The sequence below is a fragment of the Tetrao urogallus genome, assembly GCF_951394365.1.
Source record: "Tetrao urogallus genome assembly, chromosome: 1".
In the NCBI taxonomy this organism is placed as follows: Eukaryota; Metazoa; Chordata; class Aves; order Galliformes; family Phasianidae; genus Tetrao; species Tetrao urogallus.
Genome location: NC_136813.1, coordinates 17,389,173 through 17,413,522, shown reverse-complemented (window position 1 = coordinate 17,413,522; position 24,350 = coordinate 17,389,173). Strand labels below are relative to the sequence as shown.

Below are 24,350 nucleotides of genomic sequence, written 5' to 3'. Positions count from 1 at the left end.
CCACATAACCCATTTTTCACTAGTATTTAAAATCACAGAAAATCCAGTGCTCAACAAACATTCAGACAGATTTAATGCTGACCGCTCATGTAAAACTAAAGAACCCAAACCACCAAACATGAGCCTCTCCATGCCAGGAATTTCATACGTATTTTATTTGAAAGTGCCATCAATACTGTCTTAGCTTTGTCTGTGGTACGCGGTCCGTACTGCAGAAAGAAATAGGCTTACCTGCTCTCTTATCTCCTTTAATTTTTCCACTTTCTTCAGTTTTGTCAGATACTCGTGGACTTCTTTCAGTCCCATATCTGTGCAGAGACGAACTAAAAATCGGAGGCCTAATTGAAGAACAAACCACTGTGAGAGAAAGGCTTACAAGCAGCTCCAACTACAAATGCACCCTCCCCAGACTGGATATACTGAATGGCAGCACGGACCACTGCAAACAGCTAGGAATACAAGGTGATGCCAGTCCAACTCACTATGCAAGTTACGATGCTGTGGACAAATGCAACACTTTCTGTGATGCAGTGGCTATACCCACAAACAGTGCTAACGTCATTTATGTAAGCTGAGGATGCAAAACATGTTCAATTCCTTTAGCTCAGAATGCTTGACAAACATTTTGGAAACTGGAAAGTATAATGGTACTAACTTATTACTGAGGAGCCACTGTCAATACCATTTTCTTAACAATGATTTTATACATGCCAAGTGAATCAGAATGGTTTGCTGCTTTTTGGGTTCTTTTGTTGCTCTAGTCCATTTTCCAAATATCAACTCTATAGAATAAAAAACACAAAGAGCAAATAGAACTGCACAATGCAAACAAAAGGATCCCTAACATCAGTCATTGGAGATGCTGGACCAGACTCTTGAAACATCGATGCTATTCCTATGTGTTTATTTCTGCCTCAGAAGGATGTTGACAAGCAGGACACAAGCCGCTTCTCTCAGCTTCTTTCACAGACATACACTTTTTAATTATTATTTTTGCACTAGGTTAGTTTTCTGCTGCTTTAAGGGAGCTGCAATTGTTCACTGAGGGATCAGGTCAGTATCAGAACCAGCATAAGGAAGAAAGCTGGGAGCATACGGCCGGAAAGGGAAGAGTGAAGAACCATTATTTCTGCAGTAGAAAACTCTTAGATCAGCTGAATTTCTTGTCCAACTGCTGCCTCAATTTTCCAACTTGTTGAAACACCATTCAGGAAAATAGTGGCATTTCTAAAAGTTTCTCACATACTCCAAGTGACTAATGAGAACGTGGCATTTTGCCTACAACCTGGGGAAGCCCTACTACTGAATTGATCTTGTACAACAGAACTGTGTGCTTCCTCTTAGAAGCACATTTGTTAAAGCAGAATGATACAATGTTGTTCTAAAATACAGTGAAAGCTCTTCCCGTTTAAATGTCAAAGCGTAGGCTTGTTGGTGACAACCTCGTTGTTTGCAATTAGTACAGCAGTGTGAGATGTAGGAGGACGTCACGGCAACCAGTCACAGGCCCTGTGTGCTACAGGACTTCAGCATTTAGACTGCAGGTGTGACAGCTTCTGTAAAACATCTTTCTCGTTCAAGCGGTTTCCTGTAGCGCACTATGCAATTCTCTAAGGATTTCCTAGAGACTATTTGGCCTACTGCACTTAGGAACTCTCAACCTCCTTTTGGAAGGACGGGCTTTGGTAAAAATTTTACTACACCTTTTTTCCTTTTTGGATCTGGAAATTTACAGCAGGAGTTCCAACTGGTGGGGACCAGAAGTAAAAATTACCAGAAGTAATTATAAAATGTAGCAAGTAGGCAAGAAAGTGAGCTCAGCCAGTCAACTACAGTTAGCTCATTTCCATATTTCTTCTGCAGCAGAACCCCAGTACTTCTTAAATCACATCTCTGTGTTGTCACAAACAATAACCGAATACAGGGGCATAAGCTGGAACAAAAATGTTAGTTGAAAACAACATCTGGGCACGAAAACTACTTACATCGTATGGATCACCAACAAACAGATTTAAGGTAACAAGGTTTTCTTTGATGGTTGTACCACTCAATGAAACAACTTACATTCAACGTTCTCTGGGAATTTTTGGTGAATGACTTTGTACTTCTCTAGAGCTTTCTGGTAGTTACCTGCAAACAAAACAGACGTCTCCTACCAACGTTACCGCATATTAACAAAAAAAAAAAAGAAAAAAAAAAAAGAAAAAAGGAATATCTGAAGAGGAATACATACAGTTCGACAGCACTTCTTCTTTTCATTTTAATACGTGATTTAATATTGTAAGACCAAATTTGAGGAAACCAAGCTTCACAATCCTTAAATACTACTCAACAGCAAAAATTGAAAGCATCTGAAAAGCGTCCAGATTATTCTATGAAAAACAGTTTCCTGATTTTTGCCCTTTTTCTGCCTGCTAGAACCCTGCTGTCCTGTGATACATTAGGTGCATCCTGTACATGTGATACATCCTTACCTACATAGGATAGATAACACATCTAGTGCCTATCCAAGGTTGCAGATAGATGGACTGCTCAAATAGAAAGGTGTAACTGCTGAGCTCTGCTGTGTTTCTTTCGATCAGAATACTTGCTTATGTCTCTCCCCTTCTCTTCTGCCCCAAAAGTGGTTTTCGCCAATCTAGTAGCAAAGTAATTAGCCTTCAATTTGGTTCAGCTTGATTAGCATGCAAAGGACTGACAGAGCTCGTGAATCTAAAAATTCACCTCCATGATATCACTGACCAAAAAGTTTGTTCACATCTCACTGTTTTTATTTTCCTGACGTGAGACAGAGAACAACTGAATCTGCTCTGTGTTAAACATGATAAGCTGGAAATTTTATCAGTCACTCACGAATGAGGTAAATAAACAGCCAGGATTTCTTTGCTGGGAAAGCAGTTAATCTGCCTCTCCTTCAGTGGCACCGACTGCTATTAATGCACTGCCTTTCCCAGGTCCTGCTCCTTTTTCCATTGCTGAGTTCAATAACCAGAGACAATCCCTAATTTCTTAAGAGATCCAGTGCTGCAGAGTTCTAAAAAAGCACAAGGAAGAGTGACCAAATGGGACAGCTCAAAAGGCGAGTCTAGATTATGTGATGAAAGAACCTAGATAGATTAGGCACTTTCCGTTTTGCTTATGGACACGTAATATTCCCAGTAAGAAACTGCACATTAAGACTGCTTGTGCAACACACGCACTACTGAAACACCTCAAAAATTACATCTCTTGTTGAAAACGAATGGGAATTAAGCAACTTCAAAATCTAATGACTATGTTAGATCTGACGGTACGACAATTAAAGCGCTCTGAGCAAGTAATTGATGCTGTTATATCCTTATTTTAAGTACTTAAGAGCACAAGGAACGTTTCCTGCGTAAGTCAGTACAGGCATACTTCTCACACTTGAAAGAGAAGTCGTGCTTTATTGCACACGCAGAAAGTTTACAACAAAATACGACGTAACTGAAATTTTAAACAAAATTGAGCACCAGAACTCACAGGAGACAGAAAAGATCAGAAGAAAAAAAACAACATCAAAACATCAAGCAAAACAAAATTTCTCAACTCACTGCAGAAAATGTTACTGAACTTACCGCTTCTCCGATAGCAACTGGCAACCATCAGCTGCCACTTCACTTGTGTAGGTCTGCACATAAAGAAGACAAAGTTGTGCACGCTGTAAGCACACAATAAATAGGCAACATATTCTGCACAGCATTTGTAAAAACCTACTATGAAACTCCTCTGAAACATTCCACCCTAGTAGAGACTCTTCCTAGGAAGCAGCTCACCTGGTCAGTTCACACACAGTATATTTGTGTGTCATCTTCTCGTGTTCAGGGCTCAGGTTACTAGATGTAATTTCATTTCCAATCAATAACGATACTTATTCAGCAATTGATATCCTGACATTCATGCTTATCAATTAACACACTTAGACGATTTCAATAACAAATAACCACCCAAGTATCTGTGCTGTATTATTTACTAATATTGGCAAAATCCCACAGAGAAACCACTTCTGTATGAAAGGCAGATGATAATTGTAGATAACCATGTAGAATTTCATATGTCAGTTATTCAAAACCTCTTTGTAAGGTCCTGTATTTTGACTAAGCTCCTGTCTTCTGACTAAGCTTTCTGCATCACTTCGAGGGGACACGATGCCTTACAAGTATCGACTACTGCAGCACTGATTGCTCTTCATGTTACCTTTGCCATTTGCACACATTTGTTTGCTGCACCAACTGGTAGACCTGGCTTTAGTATTTTACTGCACCTATAACTGCACATTTTTCTATCCTTCCCTACACACAGTCAAGTTGAATTACTTTAAATGAAAAGCTGGATTGACAATAGAATCGTATGAATAGCTTCCTACAAAAATAAGAGTTTGAAAACATTTTCATGAGGAAAGAAGGAGCCTCAAGCAGAATGGAAGAAAGCAGTCTGCATCTGAGGATCTGCATACTATCGATGCCATTTCTCCAAGCTGTGAGTCAGACTGACATTAAAATCAGGAACACAGTCTTAATTTGATTAGTCAGAATAAGTTAATGTGATATCTCACTTAGGAGCAATGCGTCTGTCTCACAATCTCACTTTTCTGACTTAGAATACAACGTGTTCCCTACTGCATCGCTGTGTTTAATGACAGAGGATAGAGAAAAAGGGTTCTAATAGCTAATACCATCTCGGGCCCTTTCTTAACATTGAAATAACACAGAAAAAAACAGAAACACCACGTAAACAAACAGAAATTTGGGGAAATCGACATGATGTTCCAAAATAGTTTGCTCTGATACTTGCTTACAATACTAAAATTATCTCTGAGTGTAATCATGGATGTCTAATCACAGAATTTTTAAATAGACATAAAAGAAGAATTACTCACAGGATAAGTGCTGCTCTCTCAAAGTACTCAATGGCTTTTTCACAAAACTGGGTGTCAATGCAATAGGCTCCAAGCCATTCAATGACCTCAATGTTTGAAGGGAAATAACGGTACGACTGGCAAAATTGAAGAGGTGAAAGAAACACAACTGTAGTGATAAACAACATCTGTATGTCACTTCTGGAATATCTGACTCAAGTGTTTCATTCCCCAGCTGCCAAAAATAGGTTATATGTGAATGGAAGCAGTGTACTACGCTCAGCAATCCTGAGGAGGAGGGAAAAAAACCCAGTATGCCGCGTTTTCTAATTACAGAATGTATTTTAGAAGTTACCTGAGATAAGTCTGTCACATTTTCCATCCAACCTGACTTGAAGTACTACTTACACAGCCTGCAACAGCTACGATGTTTACTTAGATCAGGTCTATCTGTGAACACATTACCTACACTGGTAAACAATGCTACCTAATACCATTTCACACTCAAATCATTCTGATAGAAAACTCACCTACAAGCATACTGTTCCAAGAAATGCATATGTATGTAAAGCAGATTCTTAGAAATCTCCACTGAAACAGGCACCAAAATTATAACCATGTACAACTGCACCAGCACTCAGAATTGCAACGCTGCTCATCCTCACTTTACACGTACACAAAAAGAACTGCTGGACTACAAAATGGCTTCTTGCCTTATTCCCATTTCAGAAACCAAAGCATCTCTAGAAATCACAGCCAGCTTGAAAGGAGACAGGGTGTCTCATTTGAGGCAACTGTGCATACTTAATGCCTAGCAATCAAACACAGACACATAGATTTATCTCCATATCCATCACACAGGTACACCTTCCAACTCATGCTGTCAAGTTAAGCACCTTTAAAATCACATTTATTGTATCCACTTCTAATCTTGAGTGTCAGAGTGAGTTTTAAATGGAAACTGTTAGGGCCCAGTGCAAACAACGACCACTTGGGAAAGAAAAGTTGGAGGTCGTATACCAGGAGGAAACACAGACTAAGCGCTTCCTTGGGACCTGACTACAAAAATTAGATTTTGTCAACTACCTGCAACCCCCACCTGACAAAGGCCATTCTTTCTTCTTTTGGATGACATTTTGAACAGTTTAAATGAATCAGTCGTTAACTTGACACAGAAAACTACGGCACTGTTTTCTTCAAGTAGGAGAAAGTAACAGAAAGCAAATACCTCATAGTAATAATGATAGGCTTGGGATTTATCACCTTCCTTGTCGTATAATTTCCCTAGTTTTGAAAGCACATGTGGGTCAGTTGGTACTACACTGATCAACTGCATCAGCCACTCTATGGCTTGATTGGGATCTTCCATGATTTCATAGCTGAGTTTTCTTCAGTTAAGGAACAGCATTAGGAGCATAAGGAACAGCAGTGATGATTTGCTGAGCGGTGCAGTGGACACAATACCAGGAAGGGAAGTCATCCAGAGGGACCTGGACATGCATGAAAAGTGGGTGCACAAGAATCTAAGGAGGTTTAACAAGGCCAAGTGCAAGGTGCTGCACTCGGGTCAAGGCAATGCCAGATACGTATACAGGCTGGGAGAATAACTCCTTGAGAGCAGCCCTGTGGAGAAGGACTTCAGGAGTGCTGACGGATGAAAAGCTGGGCATGAGCCAGCAGCTCATGTGAGCACACAGCCCAAAAGGCCAGCAGCATCTTGGGCTACATGAGAAGAGAGCGGGCAGCGGGAGGGGATTATCCCTTTCTGCACTGCCCTTGCGAGGCCCCACCAGGAGTACTGCGCCCAGCTCTGGGGCCCCCAGCAGAAGGGAGCAGCTGAAGTGGCTTCAGAGGAGGGCCTCAAAGATGATCCAAGGGCTGGAGCACCTCTCCTGTGAAGACACGCTGACAAAGCTGGGCTCATTTAGCTTGGAGAAGGCTCCGCACCGATCTCGTTGCAGCTCTCCAGTAATGGAAGGGAGATTACAAGCAAGAGAGGGACTGATTTTTCACACTTTCTGACAGTGACAGGACAAGGGGGAATGACTATCAACTACAAGAAGGGAGATTCACGTTAGACATTCGTTTGTGGATGTCCCACCTCTGGAAGCATTCAAGACCAGGTTGGATGGGGCCCTGGGCAGCCTGACCTAGTGGCTGCCAACCCTGCCCACAGCAGGGGGGTTGGAACTGGATGATCTTTAAGGTCCCCTCCAACCAAAGCCATTATATGATTCTATGATATTTTCTTTATCATCAGCAAGTATCTTTTGCCAAAAACAAGAAAAACAGTTCAGAGGCTTCAGCTGCTCTTTCACTTTGAAAAAAAAAAAAAAATTGGGCTTAGTTGTAGCTTTTATGTCAGCCAATAATTTCACTTATATTTTAATAAGAGTCAAGTGTGAGAATCATTTCTCATCTATTTCTAACCTTGACACTCGAGTTTGTATTTTGTAATACATTATTTTGTCCTTAAGTAATTGATTAAGCAAAAGTGCTATCCTTAAGAACAGACTTTTGCCTACCAAGAAACCTTCTGCTGTATGTCTAAGAAGGACAGCATAGGAAATGTTGAATTCTGGCCCCGACTACAGAAGCAGCTTTGATTTTCACGAGGCCTACAGCACGCTCTCCCCTCCTCAGCCACACAGCAGCTCCCACCTGCAGTAGTCTGAGCTACAGCTACTTCCAAACACAACGTTAAAGTTTCTGCTGAACCCTGTCTCTCATGGAAGAAGCCTGCAATCACTGTTGGAAAACTATTTCACGTATCTGCGGAGCACAGAAATTCTCCATCCGATCCAATTGTAGTGTATGCTTCTGTACATGGGCTAGGCAAGAAATACAAACCATAATCCTCTGGCATTTTTGGAGGTTGCTGACTGTCTCATCTCTTACTTTCATTCTTAAAAGTGCACTGCAGCAATTGGAATCTGTTCTGCTTTAGGGACAGTTTTATTAGGGTTTGCACATGCTCAGAAACACTGCCGAACAATTTTCAGCTATAGCATACCCCTGGTGATGTGTGAAGCCAAAACATAACCCACCCTATGCTTGGCTTTCCAATCTGTTTCTGCTTTTGCAGCACTGGGAGACAATTCCTTTCTTACACGTACCACTAGCCTCAGCACAGCTTCCCAACAGAACAGCACTTTCATGACACCTATTATTTTTTTCTTTAAGGCTTTATCCAACCGTGCTTACAGGTATGACACTATTATCAGAATAAAATCAGCTGCATTTTAAATACTCCAGGACATACTTTAATACTGACCGTCAATGTTGAGCTATTCCCTGATACACACGCTGATTAATGCAGCAGGAGCAGCATTAACATATTTCTCCACTTGCTTCACTGGAAATGTCACAGAAGGTTTAAGTTCCGGCCTTGTTTTTATAAATATCAGAGAATCAATCTATGGACAATCATCCTAATCATAGTGGACGCCACTGTAAATTTCTTAGTCTTCCTGACATGGCTTAAACACGTATTTCAGCTGAAATGAGTTCACCAAAGGCATCATCCCTCATCATGACACAGAAAAGGATACATGTCTGCTATTTGGTGAAGGACCTGAGCACTGTTTCCAAGTATTGCATGGAGTTTCAGGAAACAATCCAAAGCCCCATCTATCCTGTTTAACTTCTTGTATGTTAAACCTAACAAATAAAAGTAAAAAAGGTGACAACGTAAGCGCAATGAGAAAAAGATGGATTCAGCTCATTAATTAAGAGAAGAACCAGGAAAAATAAGTAGGGACATGAAAGCCAACAGCGCTGTAACTGCCTTGACACCAGTGATCTCTATTACTTAAATCATCCTTACAGTTCTTTAGTTCTTTCCCGCTGTTACAACATTAGGTGATAAAGGCAAGGAACACCGAGATAAGCAAAGACCAAGAACACAACTCATCTCACTTTTTGAGCAAGATGAATGAGGAAAAGGAATGGCTCCCAGGAGCAGAATGCTGGTAATGGTTGAATGCTGCTAAAATGAGCAGGTTTTGCTAGATAGGAATATCTACGTCCTTTTTGATATACAAAGTGACTTACCATCACCAACTGGTAATTGCAGATGAGTTCATGGTTTATTTTTTGTAGAAGAGACAGGAAGATCATAGACTACTACAACATAAATTACTGAATAAAGTCCTAACAATTACCATACATTTATCCACAAGGAAAGTGTAAAAGCCAGATTCTCAGAAACACTAGCATTCCCTTTAGACAAAAACTCAATCACAAAAGCATGTTTGGCTTACCAAGGTTATACAGTGCTTCAGTGCAAGAGCAATCATTCCTGAGAGCCTCTTTATAAAACTCAGCTGCTTTTTCGTAGTCTTCATTTGCAAAAACAGTATTTCCTTTGTTAGTTAGTGCTGCTGGGTTGTACCTATCAGAACTGACAGCTAAATCTGCATAGGTTGTTGCTTGTGTCAATTCCTTCTCCTGTATGAACAAAACCAACACTGTGTTAGTCATTTCTCAGTTAGTTTTTCTGCACTTCTGGCTTCTCATGGGTACCACGAGAGTAGAATTTCAAAAGATTAAGGATGACAAAAATTACAGACTCTTCAAGCTGAAAATATTCCTTATGTATTTCAATAATCTCTTTAAAATGTCACAGAAATTAGCACTTGAGACCTGCCCTGCCATTCCCTTCCATTCAGTCAGGAAGATTTCACTGCTGCAACAATGAATGCTTGTTTAAAAACAAAAGACAAAAACAATCCCTCAAACCCTACAAATTCCACACACAAACATATCTGACTAACCTACATACTGCACACGTCCCTGAAGTTCAGACAGGGGCTTCGGGAGACAGGCTTTAAATGCAGGAGGTGAACTTCAGCACAGATCATACTTGAGGTCTGCTTCTGTGGCCTGGACATCAACCTCACCGTTCCACCCAGCAGAGCAGACAGAGGACATGCCCCAAACTATAGCCACAGGAATGTGTTCCAGTAGGGCTCTTTTAACATGCCGTTTCCTGCTGTTTGCGCAGGTTCAAATCAACACAGAAATTGCTACAAAGACACAGACATCGCTGCATCAGGTTTGGTTCCTCACTGTTGAAGCACACACTTACCAAATAATAAAGGAACGAAAGGTTTGTTGCAGCTGCACTCTTTACTCTGCTGTCCTTTCTCTCAAACGTTTTGAAAGCCTCCAGTGCCTAGAAGCAATTCAGAAACTGCTGAATTCCCACTGAAGCAAACACCACAGCATTGAGAAAGCACACACTGAGCACTGAGAAACAAACGTGCAGGGGAGGAGACAGGGAGGAGAGGAAAAACTCCAGAAACCAGAAGAGCTCAAACACACAGAAAGGAAGGTGAACTTAAGCACATGGCCTCGCACGCATCCTTCCAGGTGATGGGAAGCTGAAAGATCTTAGACCATGACAGAGGTAGTGAGATTCAGCTCGAATTTTGCTCCGTATCATCTCTCATATTCCCTGCCACTCATGCTAACTTGGACTGCTGTGTTCTCCTTTAGCACTGATTCCTGTCACTAACTGGGAAAAACAACCTACAAAGCATGGGAGAAGGAAACTGAGCAAATCCCATCTGAGTTCTGTTGTTCAGATGAAGGTGTTTGCTAACTGCTATCACTTCAAAAGGAACCTCTTTCACAGGCAAAGAGATGATGAAAACGTGCTCTTATCCCTTGTCCTGATCTGTAAGAAAACTGATGAAAAGCAAGAGGTGCATTTGACTTAAAACTTCCTACGAAAAGATGCCATGAGACAATAACAAAAGCTGGAACCTTGGAAGCTGTGCTATAAATCTATACACACCTTCAGTGGCAATTTACATGCACGGTAAAGGAAAGCTATAGCCAAAATTACACTGTACATATTAACAAGAGACTGGTAACAGTTTGTGCCATGAGATCAGATCAGCATAAAATTCACCAGCAGAAACTGCCCTCAGGGCTCCAGTGACTGCTCTGACTCCATCTGCATTAATTGCACTCACAACTGGGACAGCCAGGAAAGTCCTGACAAAGAGTTCAGGTGTCTTAATTTTGAAGTGAACTGCATTCATTGCAACTTCTACAGAAGAAATTTCACTGAGATTAACTGTTCTCTCTCCAGTACTACGTTACCTTCATGAGCAGCATCAATACAATCATGGGGCTTGCCTAAATTGCTCCTACTGTTGCTGAAAAATGTGCTGCGGCCACAAAAGATGTCTCTGACAATACCGTATGAAAAAGAAAGGATGTGAAAAGTTACTATACCTGGTTAAAATCCCGTTGTCTCAGATAAGTAGTGGCTTTATTTATCTCCAGGTCATTGGCTAGCTCTACGTAGTGGGAAGCTTTTACTGCTTCAACACACCTGCAACAGAAAGAAATCTGATGCACAAAATGTATCTTGGCAAAAGCCACTCCAAGGTAAACTCTTGCTGCCAGTTCCTTTTCCCAATGGGGTTCTTAGCTATTCCCTTTTTTTTTTTTTTTACAAAGGCAAAGGGCATTTCCATTAAAAACACTTTAAAACACGTTGTGTTCCCATAATCTACCTCAATAACACTGCCTCTGCTTTCTTCAGTCACCTGCCTAAATTTCACGTCATTTTCCAGCCCCGAGTGAATGCTGTCATATTGCTTTCTTTCTGGAATCCCACGATTATGTTGAGAACTCTATGTAAGAAGCTAAGAAATCCAAAGAATATTCGTCCCTACTTTATTTTGGTAAGGAACATTCACTTGGTGAGAAGTACAGCTAGTATTCAGAGGACTCAAACTAGTATCTGGGAAAACAAGCTCAAAATGCTGGTTAAGCTGAGATCTACAACTTCTTTACAGGACTTCAATACCTCAGCCTCAAAGGGGGAAGAGAATCTGTCCTGACACCCACCCAACAATTCCACACATCTCACTGCGGAGTTCTTTAGTTAGCCAGAACAGGTATGAAAGACAACATTCTACTTAATGGAAAGCATTTTGTGGAGTGCATGAAGGAAACTGAGCACCTGACAAACTGAAATAAATGAACTGTCTTAAGATTCCTTGAAGGAGAAAACAAACAAACAAACAAACAAGCTACAGAGCAAACAAATCGGCCTTCCTAAGCATATGCTAGGTTGCAAAGCAACACAATAATGTTCACAATACATACTGCTCTGGTAAGTCCAAAGGCAGAAGCAGGGAAATGACTGAATTCTACGATATGAAACCATCAGACACCACCTTGTGGGCTCTGGCAGACAAAGCACGTCTTCAGTGTGAGAGATTATTTCATCATTTCATCTCTTAGTGTAAGTTACTTAGTTAATGAACTAGAATTAGAGGCCCTTCAGTGTTTGTAAATACTCCTAATTGGCCAACAAAGGGCAAAGCAAGGAAAGTTTCCTTCTTGTCCTAATTGAATTTTTATGCTGTCCTAATTGAAATTGTCTCTTTTTATTTTTCCTTTCAAGAAAATAGAACTCTGATGTAACAAACACACCAGAAAGCAAAAGCTAAGCTGTAAATCAAAGGAGATGTTATTTCACACGTATATACACAGAAATATTACCGTTACAAATGAAAGGCAAATAAACGTTCCTAACATGTCGATACCTGTGTTCCATACAATGACAAGCCTTCATTACGTTATCTTCTAACTTAAAGACCCATTGCCATTGTGCTCTGTGTGTACATGGACATCACGTCTGCTGAGACTTTTAGCAGGCTCTGCAATTTTCAAACTCAGCTCAATTTGACAAAGCTTCCCTTGTGCTCACATCCAGCAGATTAGAACATATTTCATCGCCGAGTTTCACTGATGCAACAAAATTCCTTTTTAAACACAGAATATGCTCTGGTTTTTTCTCCAGTGCATTACAGAGTCCAACTGAATACAGCCTGCACCCTACCCTTGTGGTGTGCAGCAAACTGCACTCTCCAGAGCCCTCACGTTCATAACCAACCCCAGACTGGCATGCAGGTTAGACAGAAAGAAGCCGTGCTGAGCTCTTACCAGTCATAGCCCGCAGCAAAAGACGGCTCAAGGACTGGTGCTATCAGTTTAGCAGCTGCCATGATATAATCCTCTGCCATGGACTTCCTAAGGTAAAACAAACAAACACTAACCAACTGTAAAACCAACACACAAACACGTCACAATTTCAAAATCAGGTATGCAAGAAATAACCAAACCTTGCTCTTGCCCTTTCCTGCACTCGGGAGACAGTCTGACAATTCAATCTAACCTGCTGCTACTACTGCTGCCTTGTATCTTGACAATGCTCTCACTTCTTAATGTTTTCCTTGCCCTGCACACGGTAGCCTCATTAAACAAACAAACAACAAAACAACAACCTGAAGCTGCAAGTTTTAAGCAGCACAACATATGAGGGAGAAGGCTTATTTTTAATACTTTCAGGAACAAAAACCTACAGCATCACACTCAAGAAGGAACAGACTCCCCTATTACCTCTCACGTTCTATTTGTCTTAAACTGTCATTTTTGATGGCTTCAATCAGTAGGTTTGTATGTGGATCATCCTGGAAGGGGACAAAAAATAGTTATGCCAGTACACATGCTTCACTTGACTGTAAACATACCTATATGCAGATTACAGCATCTACGGTGTGACTTACTTTCCACATTTCAAAAGCTGAACTCAATTTAAAGCAGTCCTAACGCTAACTACGAAACCTCAAGTTTGACACCACAGCTACTTTCATCCCGTCTCAGCGCTCAGGCACGAGGCTCATGGCTCACACTGTGGCTGCTGATAGGTGCAGTCAGCCTCCCATGCATCAGACTGGCAAGGCTGACTGAGAAGCCTGCATCCGCATACCAGTGAGTACTCTCTCATGTCTGAAAATAAGAACGTGCTTCAGCACTTGCTGAAAGGCAGTGCTGTGCAGCAGATGGAGGAACTGCAGCACCTCGTCATTACAACAGCTCACACAACTGTCTTGCAGTTTCCCTCACATATGTACATTCCTATCAGTTCTGACAGAAACACACAGAGGTGAGGTGCTAGCCATTCCTTGCTGATTTGCTAGAGGTGGATCAAAGATGCAAACAAAATGAACAGAACAAATCTTGATCAATTTTTCCTCTGACTACTTCATAGCAAAACAGCAAACTTGGAATGACAGTTAAAACTGTACTAACCTATCCTTACAAAGAGCATCCAGAATCCAGAGCTCTTCTTCCAACCAGTGATGTTACATAGCCTTGAATTGACTCTGCAAGTGTTCAGTGATCCCTATTGCTACATAATTCCCATATAGAAACCATATCAACTATATAATAAAAAATATACATGTAAAAAAAACTTAAGAAATTGTATCTATATGTATATCAATAATAATATAATCAAACATATAATAATATATAATATAATCATGTATCTATAATAATTATTATTATAAAATATAAAACACAGTGTTTCACATAGTAAATGTTATTTGCCAATGCTAGGTGCTACAAAGCAACAACTGTAGTTGAGCTGCAAATATCTTTGATCTTCAGGATTGAAAAAGAAGCTATGTGAATTTAAAAAAGGGATTGCTAAGGGAATATAAAGTGTTTGTCTTAATCTTTCCGTAAGCAATCCCTTTAAAAAGACCCTAAACCTATTGATTATTTTTCCTTTCTTTATATCATGAACAGCTGGTTTCATGCTAAAAAGGAAGTTCAGTTCAAATTCTATGCTATCTAAAATAACTATCTCTACACTTCACTTAAACCTTCTCTGTGTTAAAAAGACAACTGTAACTGGCACTAACTCATTTATTTGTTCCTCTTGTTTCAACTTACGATTCAGCAAAATGTGAAATAAATAAAGGACGCAAAGAAATGAGTGAGCCTAAAAATCAGCCCTGATGAATTTCAACAAAACTTTTCAAGAGATTTTATGTAGACTGTATCATTTGAGGAAAAAAATATTCAAACATCCTCAACATGTTTTACATTTCTGAGTGGTGCTGCCATGTTAAATTCACCCCAGTAAAAAAATGTTACTTTAGATATGCACATACACATCAGCTTACGTATTTGTATAGTCAAAGCATTCAACATCTCTCCCTCTTCCTCCTGATTTATTATATAAATACAGCATTTATTTAGTTCAAACTTACATTTGGTGAAACGTATTTGTCATCATAATCCACTTCCAAGGGAACCGCAAGCAGTTTTTGGAATGCTTTTTTCATTTGTTCGCTGTCTCCAATAGCAAAGTAACATACGAGCAGGTTGAAGCCTGCCTTCAGGTTTGGGGACAAGCTCATTATGTGTTCAAATGAAGAAACGGCATCCATGTACTGGCCAGTTTTAATAAATGCAACTCCAATATTTTGCATTATTTTAATCCTAAGCAAAGAAATCAGAGCTAGGTTACTCTTTTATTAACTATCATGCTGTACTCCAAACTTTCATTTCAGAACTGTGCTGAACAGTACAAGCTCACCTCATGTCTTTGTGGACACTAGGAATCTGGTCTAGAGCCATGCGGTAGAATTTGATCGCTTTGGAATAGTTCCGCTGTTTTAAATATATATTTCCCATATTGACTTTCAGTCTACCTGTCACAAGAAGTCAATGAGTTACAATCTTTTAAAGCATAGTTACAGCAACTTTTAAAACTAGTTGAAAGGGAGATTAGAACTTTTTTACTAAAATCAGTCTTCGTTACAGTCATCCTTTAAAGGAGCACAGCAAGGAAAAGCATCCAGGTAACTCTGACCAAGAAGGAGATAAAATAATAGCAAAACCTAAAAAAAAGACTATCAATGTAAGACACGTCTCTCATTTTTGATTGTGAGCTGAGGGATGGACTAGACATTTATGATGGTGTGCTCCAGGAAGGCAGCTGTAAACAAGCACTTCAGAGAAAGAGGTGGTGGAATCTGCAGGAGTCTCAAAGATGCCCAAAACGTTGAAGGAAGATTTCAAAAAGAGCAAGCTGAATCAAAATAAAAAAAAAATAATATCAAAGTAGACAACATATTATGTTCCATGAGCAAATGGTGTATTTGACTCTGTGCTCTGTTATGGAAAGAAAAGACTGCATGAGCTGAAAGAGTGTTAACCACACTAAATTATACCAAGCCAAACAGTATGAGCATCCAGCACTCATCCTGGCAGATGAGAGAGCTGAGGTCTCTTTGAGCCAACACATACAGATGAGGTCCTGATTTTGAATGCATGAGTACCAATTTTTATTCATTTTGGTACATAACCTACCTCCATTGTTGAACATCTTATTCTTCACTATAACTTGGTAAGTGTTTAGCGCTTCAGCATACATTTCATTAGCAGCATACTGACTGGCCAGATTGAAAAGAACCTAGACCAAAAAAAAAATTATAGGTATGGGAAAAGAATGTTCTTATATCAACTGTAATAAATTTGAACTCATAGTAGATACTCTCAGATAAATTTTACCTAAGAAATATGGCTTTTGCCAGTTTTAACTTTCCCATCTTTAATGCTCCTTTGTTCTTTAAGATAATACTCAGAAACAGTGTAATTTATGACTCCCAACGTGTGGAAAACGGTCCTTCACAGTTTATGAAGAGAATTTTTTGAACTGCTATTTCAAAAAAAGAAGTTCAGTTGGAGTCAAGTAAAACATCCCCAATATTTATCTCAGCTTTACTGGAAATTTCTCTGTGAAATAAGCAACTGAATCTGCCTAACTTGTTACATTTACCACTTTCTCTACAGCAAGTCAAGATACCAATATATTTTTTGTTATAATATGTTCCCTGATGGTTCAAGATAAGGGCTATGTTTGATTCTTCTGTTTTCTTCTCCTTTGTATTCACACATTACATTGCCTACATACTCATTTTGGAAGTATGGAGCTTACATTTACTGTATTTTGATATGAGCTTTTTTAATGTGATGAGCAGCTGGAACGTCCCTGGGTGTCCTTCAACTTATACTGACTATGTGATGGATTCCTCATCTCTGGAGGTATTTAAGAATGTGTGGATGGGGCACCACAGGACATGGTTTAGCATTAGGACTCCGTAGGTCGGATTGATAGTTGGACTTCATTATCTTGAAGGCCTTTTCCATCTTAGGTGATTCTACAATTACAGCATGCACATAGCAATAATGAAACGCCATTAGCTACCAGCACACTTTAGTCATTGAAGAATTCTAAGTACTTACTGAGTAAGTGAGATCTAAGTTGATGCTTTCTGAAGTAGCAGTTTGTTCACGTTGCCTCACTAATACTCTTTCCTTTCTTCCAGCTTCTTTTGCTTTTTCCAGAGCCTTAAATTACAAACTGAAATTTAGTGATGCCTCAAATCTTACTAACAGAAGACCACAAAAATACATCCAAAACAAGTATGAAAATAATATACTCATGTCTCTTTTCTTTAGGCACACAAGTGTACACAATGCTTGAAAAGTAGCACTGTGACCCACAGAAATGTGTTAGTTAGCAATAAGCAGACATACAGTTATCTAGGTCAGCTTAGTTGCAATGCTTTTACAGTAGTTACACAGTATGTGTATATATGTACACATATACAAAATAGGCACCATAATCACAAGCACAGAAATGTTATTCTACTTGTATGAATCATAGAAACTGCATATAAATTAAAGGTGACAAAAATGATTAAGGAACTGAAGCATCTCTCTGTAAGGAGATGCTAAGAGAACTGGGACTGTTCAGTCTGCAGGAGGCTCGGGGAGGATCCCATCAATGTCCATAAATACCTGAAGGGAAGATGCCAAAAGGATGGAGGCTCTGCAGCTGAGTAGTGCCCAGTGCCCAGACAAGAGGCACAAACTGGAACACAGAAGGCTCCCCCTGAATACCAGGAAGCACTTCTGTGCTGTGTGAGTGATGGAGCACCAGCACCAACTGCCCAGAGGCAGTGGAGTCTCCACCTCAGAGATCTTCCAAAGCCGCCTCGACACAGCCCTGGGCACTCTGCTCTGCGTGTCCCTGTTTGAGCACAAGTTGGACCAGCTGACCTCCAGAGGTCCCTGCAAGCCTCAGTTATCCTATGATTTTAAACAAAGAGCAGGGCTGTGTGCTTCTTAGCAGGTCCAAACTGTAGCTAAGACAACCCATGCATTCAGACAGCTGAGGTAAATGATCATCTACCTTGACAACATCTAAAGAGTGATTCAAAATGGTGTGAATTAGACTGTGGATAGAAAACATTCCTTTGTGTCAGACAAAAGTACACCAGTTATTAAAAATGATAACTTGCCCAAATTGCTTAAACTCACTAAATATATCATAATAAATGTGAATAAAATTATTTCTTACTTAGCCTCTAACAACTGTAAAGACACATTGCATCTGCAACAGGGCAAATGCATTCAAACTGCCTCCTGGAAAAAGGTCCATAGCAATCTTCAACTGCACCTAGAACCTTTATGGAAAATGGCCTGGGTCAAAACTGTAACAGTAAATATGCAAACCTAAGCTCAGGAATGGGTTGGTTCACAGATAAAGCATTGTGTACATCAGAGTGTCATTTTCCTGAGCTGTAGTAAAGCACAGACCATTCACAATCTGTCAGAAAACTTGGAGCTCTAGTCTTCTCAAATGAACATGGGAATTGATCAGACAAAAAGGCCTTTTGGTCCAAGATCAATATTGAATGGTATAAAGCAGTTCAGAGAAACACTTTATTCATCTTCTGCTCTAACTCACACTCATTGCTTTACTAGACTTCTCATTATTTGTGTTTCAAATAATAACAAATGAAAAAACAAATCCAGAATAAATACCAATGTCAAGTCTCCACAGCTGTTGGCAATGCAACTTTCTTCAACCAGTTCATTCACTTTTTTTTCTAACTGCCTAATCTTCTCTTCTGAGCTAAAATAAACACAACAAGAAAAGGATTGACTACCATTACTAATACATTGGCAAATACTTAAGCTTTAAGGCAGCATATTCTCAGTAAAACAAGACAACAATACTTCACTACTAACTGGTTTTTCCATCAGACAACTTAACGTGAAACTACGTCCAAAGAACCTCCAAAGATATTACATTCACACACACAGAGACCTAAGAAAACATAAATTCTCTTATGAAAAAGGGGCAGACATGCAAATATCCTACACACGAGTTGTTGATCTGAAATAATGACAGTACAAACAGATGAACTGGTGAAACTTTCAAATCTAATATCTAGTGAAAAAAATATTGTATTAAAAGCAATTAATTGAAATTCATCTGCATATATAATTTTAAAGTATACACAGATTTTGCTTTAAAGTTCTTATTTGTCTGTATTTATTCTTTTCATTTGAACAAGCAAACATTTCAGTAGGATTCCCTACTCCTAAATGCATTTAAAGAATACAAATGTTGTGAAAAGCTCACCTACACTCACAGCAGACTGCAAAACTTTCACAATTTCTATTCTAACTCAAGTGTTAAGGCCAGACAGTGACTAGGGAGAAAGAGCAAGCAGACTCTGTCTGAACTGCATGAATCATGGTGCCCCTTGCCTGTGGTACACTTTTATAACACTCTGCAATACTATTTAGTATCACAGCACTCATGTGGCAACAGCCACATCCAGGCTGCTAGCTACAGCTGGAACCAGAAATCTCTGAAAGCAGACTTTCCTTCAAGGCAGTACAACTACTCCAGAGAATCAGGTAACCATGCAGGTTAATGTTTGTGGCTCTATTCCACAAAGTTAAGTTTGGCCTCTCAAGGTTTCATAACTGCATGCATGTTTCTAAGCTCTGCTGTCAGCTGCTCTTTGCACTGTTAATGCTTTGAAATCAGAGCAAAACTGAACAAACCTGTCTGGATTTTTCATTTCCAGAGGTGGAGCAGGACCTCTTGCTTGGCCAAGAGGATCAAATAAAGAACCTGAAAAATTGAGAGTACTGAAAATTTCAGAGTACTGAACACTGTAAAATAACATCTTCCTCTGATAGCATGCAATTTCTACAAACTGTACCTCTGATAGCTGCCTTAGTGTAGCCTGCAGCTTGCACTGCTGTCATTGGCCGAGAAACCCCATCCTTAAATAAAAAGGAAGAAATATTAAAAGACACATCATGGACAGCACAGGCAACAGTTACACACTAAGAAACATTTAAGCACAAAAAAATCAATTGTTAACACATCAGTAAACTGAGTATTTTTAAACTGTTTTTATTGACCTGCCTCATCACCATGGCACTGCCTGATTTTCTGGACTTTAGGTTGGATATTGGCACCATTTCTATGTGGACCCTACTTGGTTTGCTCAGATACTGTTGGGTGATGCCAGGTTGGTGATACTCCTGCACTGCTCAACAGGCGATCTCCTCTTGGGATCTTGGCTTGCCTTCCCTGAGGGAGCAGCCCCATTCCCAACACTTCCAGGTATGTCCTATATCCCACCAGGGCTGGTGCAAGGGAATAAACAGTGGCAACTCTCTCTCCTATCACTAAGTCAGTAAGTTTAAGGATGGTGTGGAAAACATTTGGTATGTTGCAGTAGTTTCTTATTAGAGTATAAACACGTAAGAAAAATGAAAAACAGAATTCACCTTTCTTCCTACTTCGAAAAAAAAAAATTCATTTGCATGTCAGGAAGAGTTAAAAACAATTACGGTGACACTGTCTCCAACCAGTGCTCAAATAACAGGCTCAACCAAAGCATTACACTTGCCATAAGATGCTTTCAAAAAAGGAAAAGCTTAAATAGTGCCATCATTTATATTTAATGCTTATTTGAAACAAGAATATTTGCATTCAACCTAAACACTTAGCAGAAAAATACCACTGTTCTGAGTCAACACAAAACGTAAATATTAAAACTTTCATCTGTGCTGCTCCTGTCACTGGTCTTCCCATAGATGAACTTAAAGTTGTCTTTGACTATAAAAATAAGTAACTTGTTTGAAACTGGCATTCAAAGAGCATTATAAGCCTATAAGGGCTGTGCATACAGAGTTTCCCTACCATTAAGTTTTAAGAAATATAAAATTAAACTCATAGAAGTTCTTATTCATGTACATGTCATGTGCAATACACTTGAGCCTGGCAGACCTGAAGACGTGAAACGCTTCAGTTAGCACAAATTCACAATACTCTTTTTATTTATTTGGATATTTCTGCCAAACCTTTAAAAAATGCAAACTGTATAAAGGCAAGATAGCAGCACTTTCCATTATTAAATTATTGAAACAACATTTAATCATTACAATTCACGCATTCTTAAGTCTCGCACAAGTAATTCATGTAAAATTCTGCAGTAAAGTTCTGAATACAGCTGATGCAAGATTAGAAACTACAACTTGTCTGCTTCATCTATGTTATGACACTCTGCACATCCTCCAACCATCACTTTCACTGTAAGCAGTAAAAGGTTTTTTTGCGCTTCACTATGAATCTTGGTGAGCAGCTTGAAGTCGTACGTTCACACAGATCATTTTACAATAAAGACAGAAATACTTTGCAACTGCCAGTGGGTGCCTTTTTCATTAGCTGACATGCCACATACTGTCCTTCCGTATTGCTGCTGAAAGTGTAAAGTAATTAACACATGAGATAGTAGTAAATGCTAAAAGGTTGCTACACATGCAATACAAATACACAAAAACAAAAGGCTTCAGGCCATGAAAAATCATTCCCCTAATTTCCACCCACAAGGCCTATGTTACACCATTTTACCACTATCCACCACATATATCATTTCTTTTTCCTTTCTTTCCCCCTCTGTTTACACAGCAAGGATTGTGGTGCAGGAGAAGTGAATCTGCAGAGTGAAACAGGCGGTACCATAGACGGGATGATGCTCCAGAGGTTTCCAGTTCTATGGTGGTCCTGTGGACAACTGATCCACTTCTGGCTGGAGCCCACTAGCTCTGCTTTGAGACGGGATTATTTTATTTAGCTGCACTCAAAAGAACCTTGTTAGCACATTCCAAGATTAGGATTAAATGATAAACTTAATTTGTGAGTAATTTTTTGGTAAATACCTCATTTTTTGTTAAACAAAAAACAAACACCTACCCCAAATGCAGTATTTATAGGTCTTGAAGTTGCTGTACCAGGAATTCTGGCTGTCACCTGAGTGGGAAAAATAATTAAAACAAAAAATGCAGCAAACAACTGTATGAGTTAATTATTAGTCTTTTTATATTGTGAATTCATAGAAATAATGTTTCAATTGTTACAGAAAGGTGCACTGTTGTAGAAACAGATTATTCTGGCAAATAACAAAAATTCCTTATTTGCTTTGTCCTCCAGCTTAACTCCAGAGCTTAACAGAACTGATCACTAATTTTTTTACTCAGTTTTCACACAAACAACTGAAAATTGTATATACATGCTATTAGTGGACAAAAAGATAAGAGATGCAATCTTCTGCTGAGTACTGGAGCTAAAATTAGGGATGGGACTCTAGAGAACTTCTCTACTGTAATATCCACAGAACCCAAAGGCAGGACCTGGGAAAACAAAGAACTGCTCGCTGTAGAAGATCAAAACCAACCAAGGAACCTGAATGCACGTAAGCCCATGAGATGCATCAGATCACCTTAAATGAACTGGTAGATTAAGTTGCTAAGCCACTCTCAATCATATTTGAAAAGTTGTGGTGATCTGATAAAGTTTCCATTGTCTGGAAAAGGGAACAAAGGGCTTTAGAAGGGGATAAAGAAAGACTCGGGCAACTGCAGTCCACTCAAGTCTCACTTCCGCGCCTGGCAAGAACACAGAGCAGATCTCCCTCAAAACTTGGCTAAGGAACATGGAAAACAGAGGGCTGGCTGGTGGCAGGAGATACGGCTTCACTAAGGGCGAATCATGTCTAACAAATCTGGTGGCCTTCTATGATAGGCATTTACAGATACGGCGAGAACAAGTGATGTAATCTACCAAGACTTGTGCAAAGCATTAGATGCTGTCTGGCACAACATTCTTGTTTCTAAAATAGAGAGGCATAGATTTTATGGGTGGATCCTGGAAGCACTCAAGACCAGGCTCAATGGGGATATGGGCACCCTGGTCTAGAGGAAGTTGCCCCTGCACACTGCAGGGTGGGGGTGGAACTGGATGGTTTTTAACCAAACCATTTTATGTTATATTTTTATAAATTACTTACAGGGGGTCTTCTACCATGACTTGTTCTTGCTGCCTGTTGAAAAGCTGTATCATTTTCTAAATCCTGTAAAGAATAAAATAAAATAAAACTTTAAATCACAACATCCAAAGCCACAATCCCAGAACACTATGACTACTGAAAGCAGATAGGTAAAATAGGTCTTCTTCCAAAAACACTAAAACTAGAACTGAATTACAGGTCTTACTGACAATAAGTAGTGACTGCAGCTGGTCTATCTCTTATTTTAGAATAAGAAGTGTAAAAATCAATTATTCCATGGAAAAAAAAAAGTAACACTGAAGAAGCAGAGATTAAGTGATGAAATATAACGTGATTTCTCTCCTTATTATTAGCACTATTTCTGAATTTTAACTGACATCAATGTCTGCCACACATATGCATAAAGATATCTATCTGAGGTCAGACTGAAGTTTCCATGGACTGTGGTATAGGGATTTCATGCAAGTTAGCAAAAAAGTCTTGTGACTTCGTGGGACTTGGACTAAATGAGACCCCTCACTCCCTCCTATTGTTCCAATTCCAGTATATCAGAAGGTTTCAGTAACTGGTCTGTAGGGTTATTCTGCTGCCCCAGATGCTCTGCAAGTTGGGCAGGGACCGGTAGAGTGGGAACTGCATTTTCATTCCCTTCAGCTCCAGCACATTAAGAGAGGGATGACCTGTTGATCGCTAAATATCAGGAAACTTGCTGCTGCACACTGAGAAACACCACAATGAATGCCCATACAGCCTCCAGATAATTAGGATTTCCTAATCTTTATGGCACGTTAGACTTGTTATGAGACACGCAAAAGCATTTTGTTGGTACAGATAAACGATCAGAAAGAAAAAATTATTTAAAGAGACACTTGTGAAGCTTTGTATTTATTGCAAAAAGCAGAACGTTTCACTTCAAAGTGTCCCTGCACATTACCACACTCGTGTGTTTTTATCTCATACGCAAAAATTGATACTCTGCAGGAAAAGCGGGCAAGAACAAACATTTTTACCTCTGTGTCAAAAGTGGGATTATAATCATTGTAGCCAGAGTAAAGATCATCCTCGTCCTCCTCAGGAGCTAGGTGCACGTTCTGCATCATTCTTCCTCGAAACACTAAACGCAACAAACTTGTTGTCAGGAGGCGCTTCAACAGGTGACCCCCGCCAGGAGGACGCTCTCCCGTCCCGGCACAGCCCCGCGCCTGCCTGGGGTCCGCCCGCTGTGTCAGAACCGCTCCTTTCGGCGGCGCTCCTCGGCCGCGCCGCGGGGGTTCAGGGCGTCACCGCGAACTGCCGCCCGGCCCGGCAACACTGTCCAAGCGATTGGGTGAGGACGCGGACCCCTATAACGCACTGCGTTCAGTTGCTACGAAACGTACGGAGCAGAGCGAGCCCAAGCGGGCTCCGAGCATGCGCGAGAACCT

The 24,350-nt window shown here is 40.0% G+C and overlaps 1 protein-coding gene across 4 annotated transcripts in view; it reads right to left on the bottom strand.

The window, feature by feature from the left end:
• Positions 1-24,026, bottom strand: part of IFT88 (intraflagellar transport 88) — a gene marked incomplete at both ends in the record, with an annotated part of 28,989 nt that extends 4,963 nt beyond the window's left edge. For 2 of the 4 annotated variants that reach the window (XM_079538355.1, XM_079538357.1), the window contains 21 exons: positions 232-338; positions 2,065-2,130; positions 3,597-3,649; positions 4,898-5,013; positions 6,105-6,255; positions 8,428-8,536; positions 9,139-9,325; positions 9,966-10,052; positions 11,123-11,222; positions 12,848-12,934; positions 13,304-13,374; positions 14,965-15,196; positions 15,294-15,404; positions 16,066-16,172; positions 17,006-17,110; positions 18,593-18,683; positions 19,628-19,697; positions 19,789-19,852; positions 20,643-20,696; positions 22,927-22,989; positions 23,937-24,026. In XM_079538355.1, coding sequence (XP_079394481.1) covers positions 232-338; positions 2,065-2,130; positions 3,597-3,649; positions 4,898-5,013; positions 6,105-6,255; positions 8,428-8,536; positions 9,139-9,325; positions 9,966-10,052; positions 11,123-11,222; positions 12,848-12,934; positions 13,304-13,374; positions 14,965-15,196; positions 15,294-15,404; positions 16,066-16,172; positions 17,006-17,110; positions 18,593-18,683; positions 19,628-19,697; positions 19,789-19,852; positions 20,643-20,696; positions 22,927-22,989; positions 23,937-24,026 — 2,121 coding nt within the window. The remainder of the gene's footprint in view (positions 1-231; positions 339-2,064; positions 2,131-3,596; positions 3,650-4,897; positions 5,014-6,104; positions 6,256-8,427; positions 8,537-9,138; positions 9,326-9,965; positions 10,053-11,122; positions 11,223-12,847; positions 12,935-13,303; positions 13,375-14,964; positions 15,197-15,293; positions 15,405-16,065; positions 16,173-17,005; positions 17,111-18,592; positions 18,684-19,627; positions 19,698-19,788; positions 19,853-20,642; positions 20,697-22,926; positions 22,990-23,936) is intronic. The other 2 variants (XM_079538358.1, XM_079538356.1) reach the window with 2 other exon arrangements.
• Between the last annotated feature and the right edge of the window lie 324 nt (positions 24,027-24,350).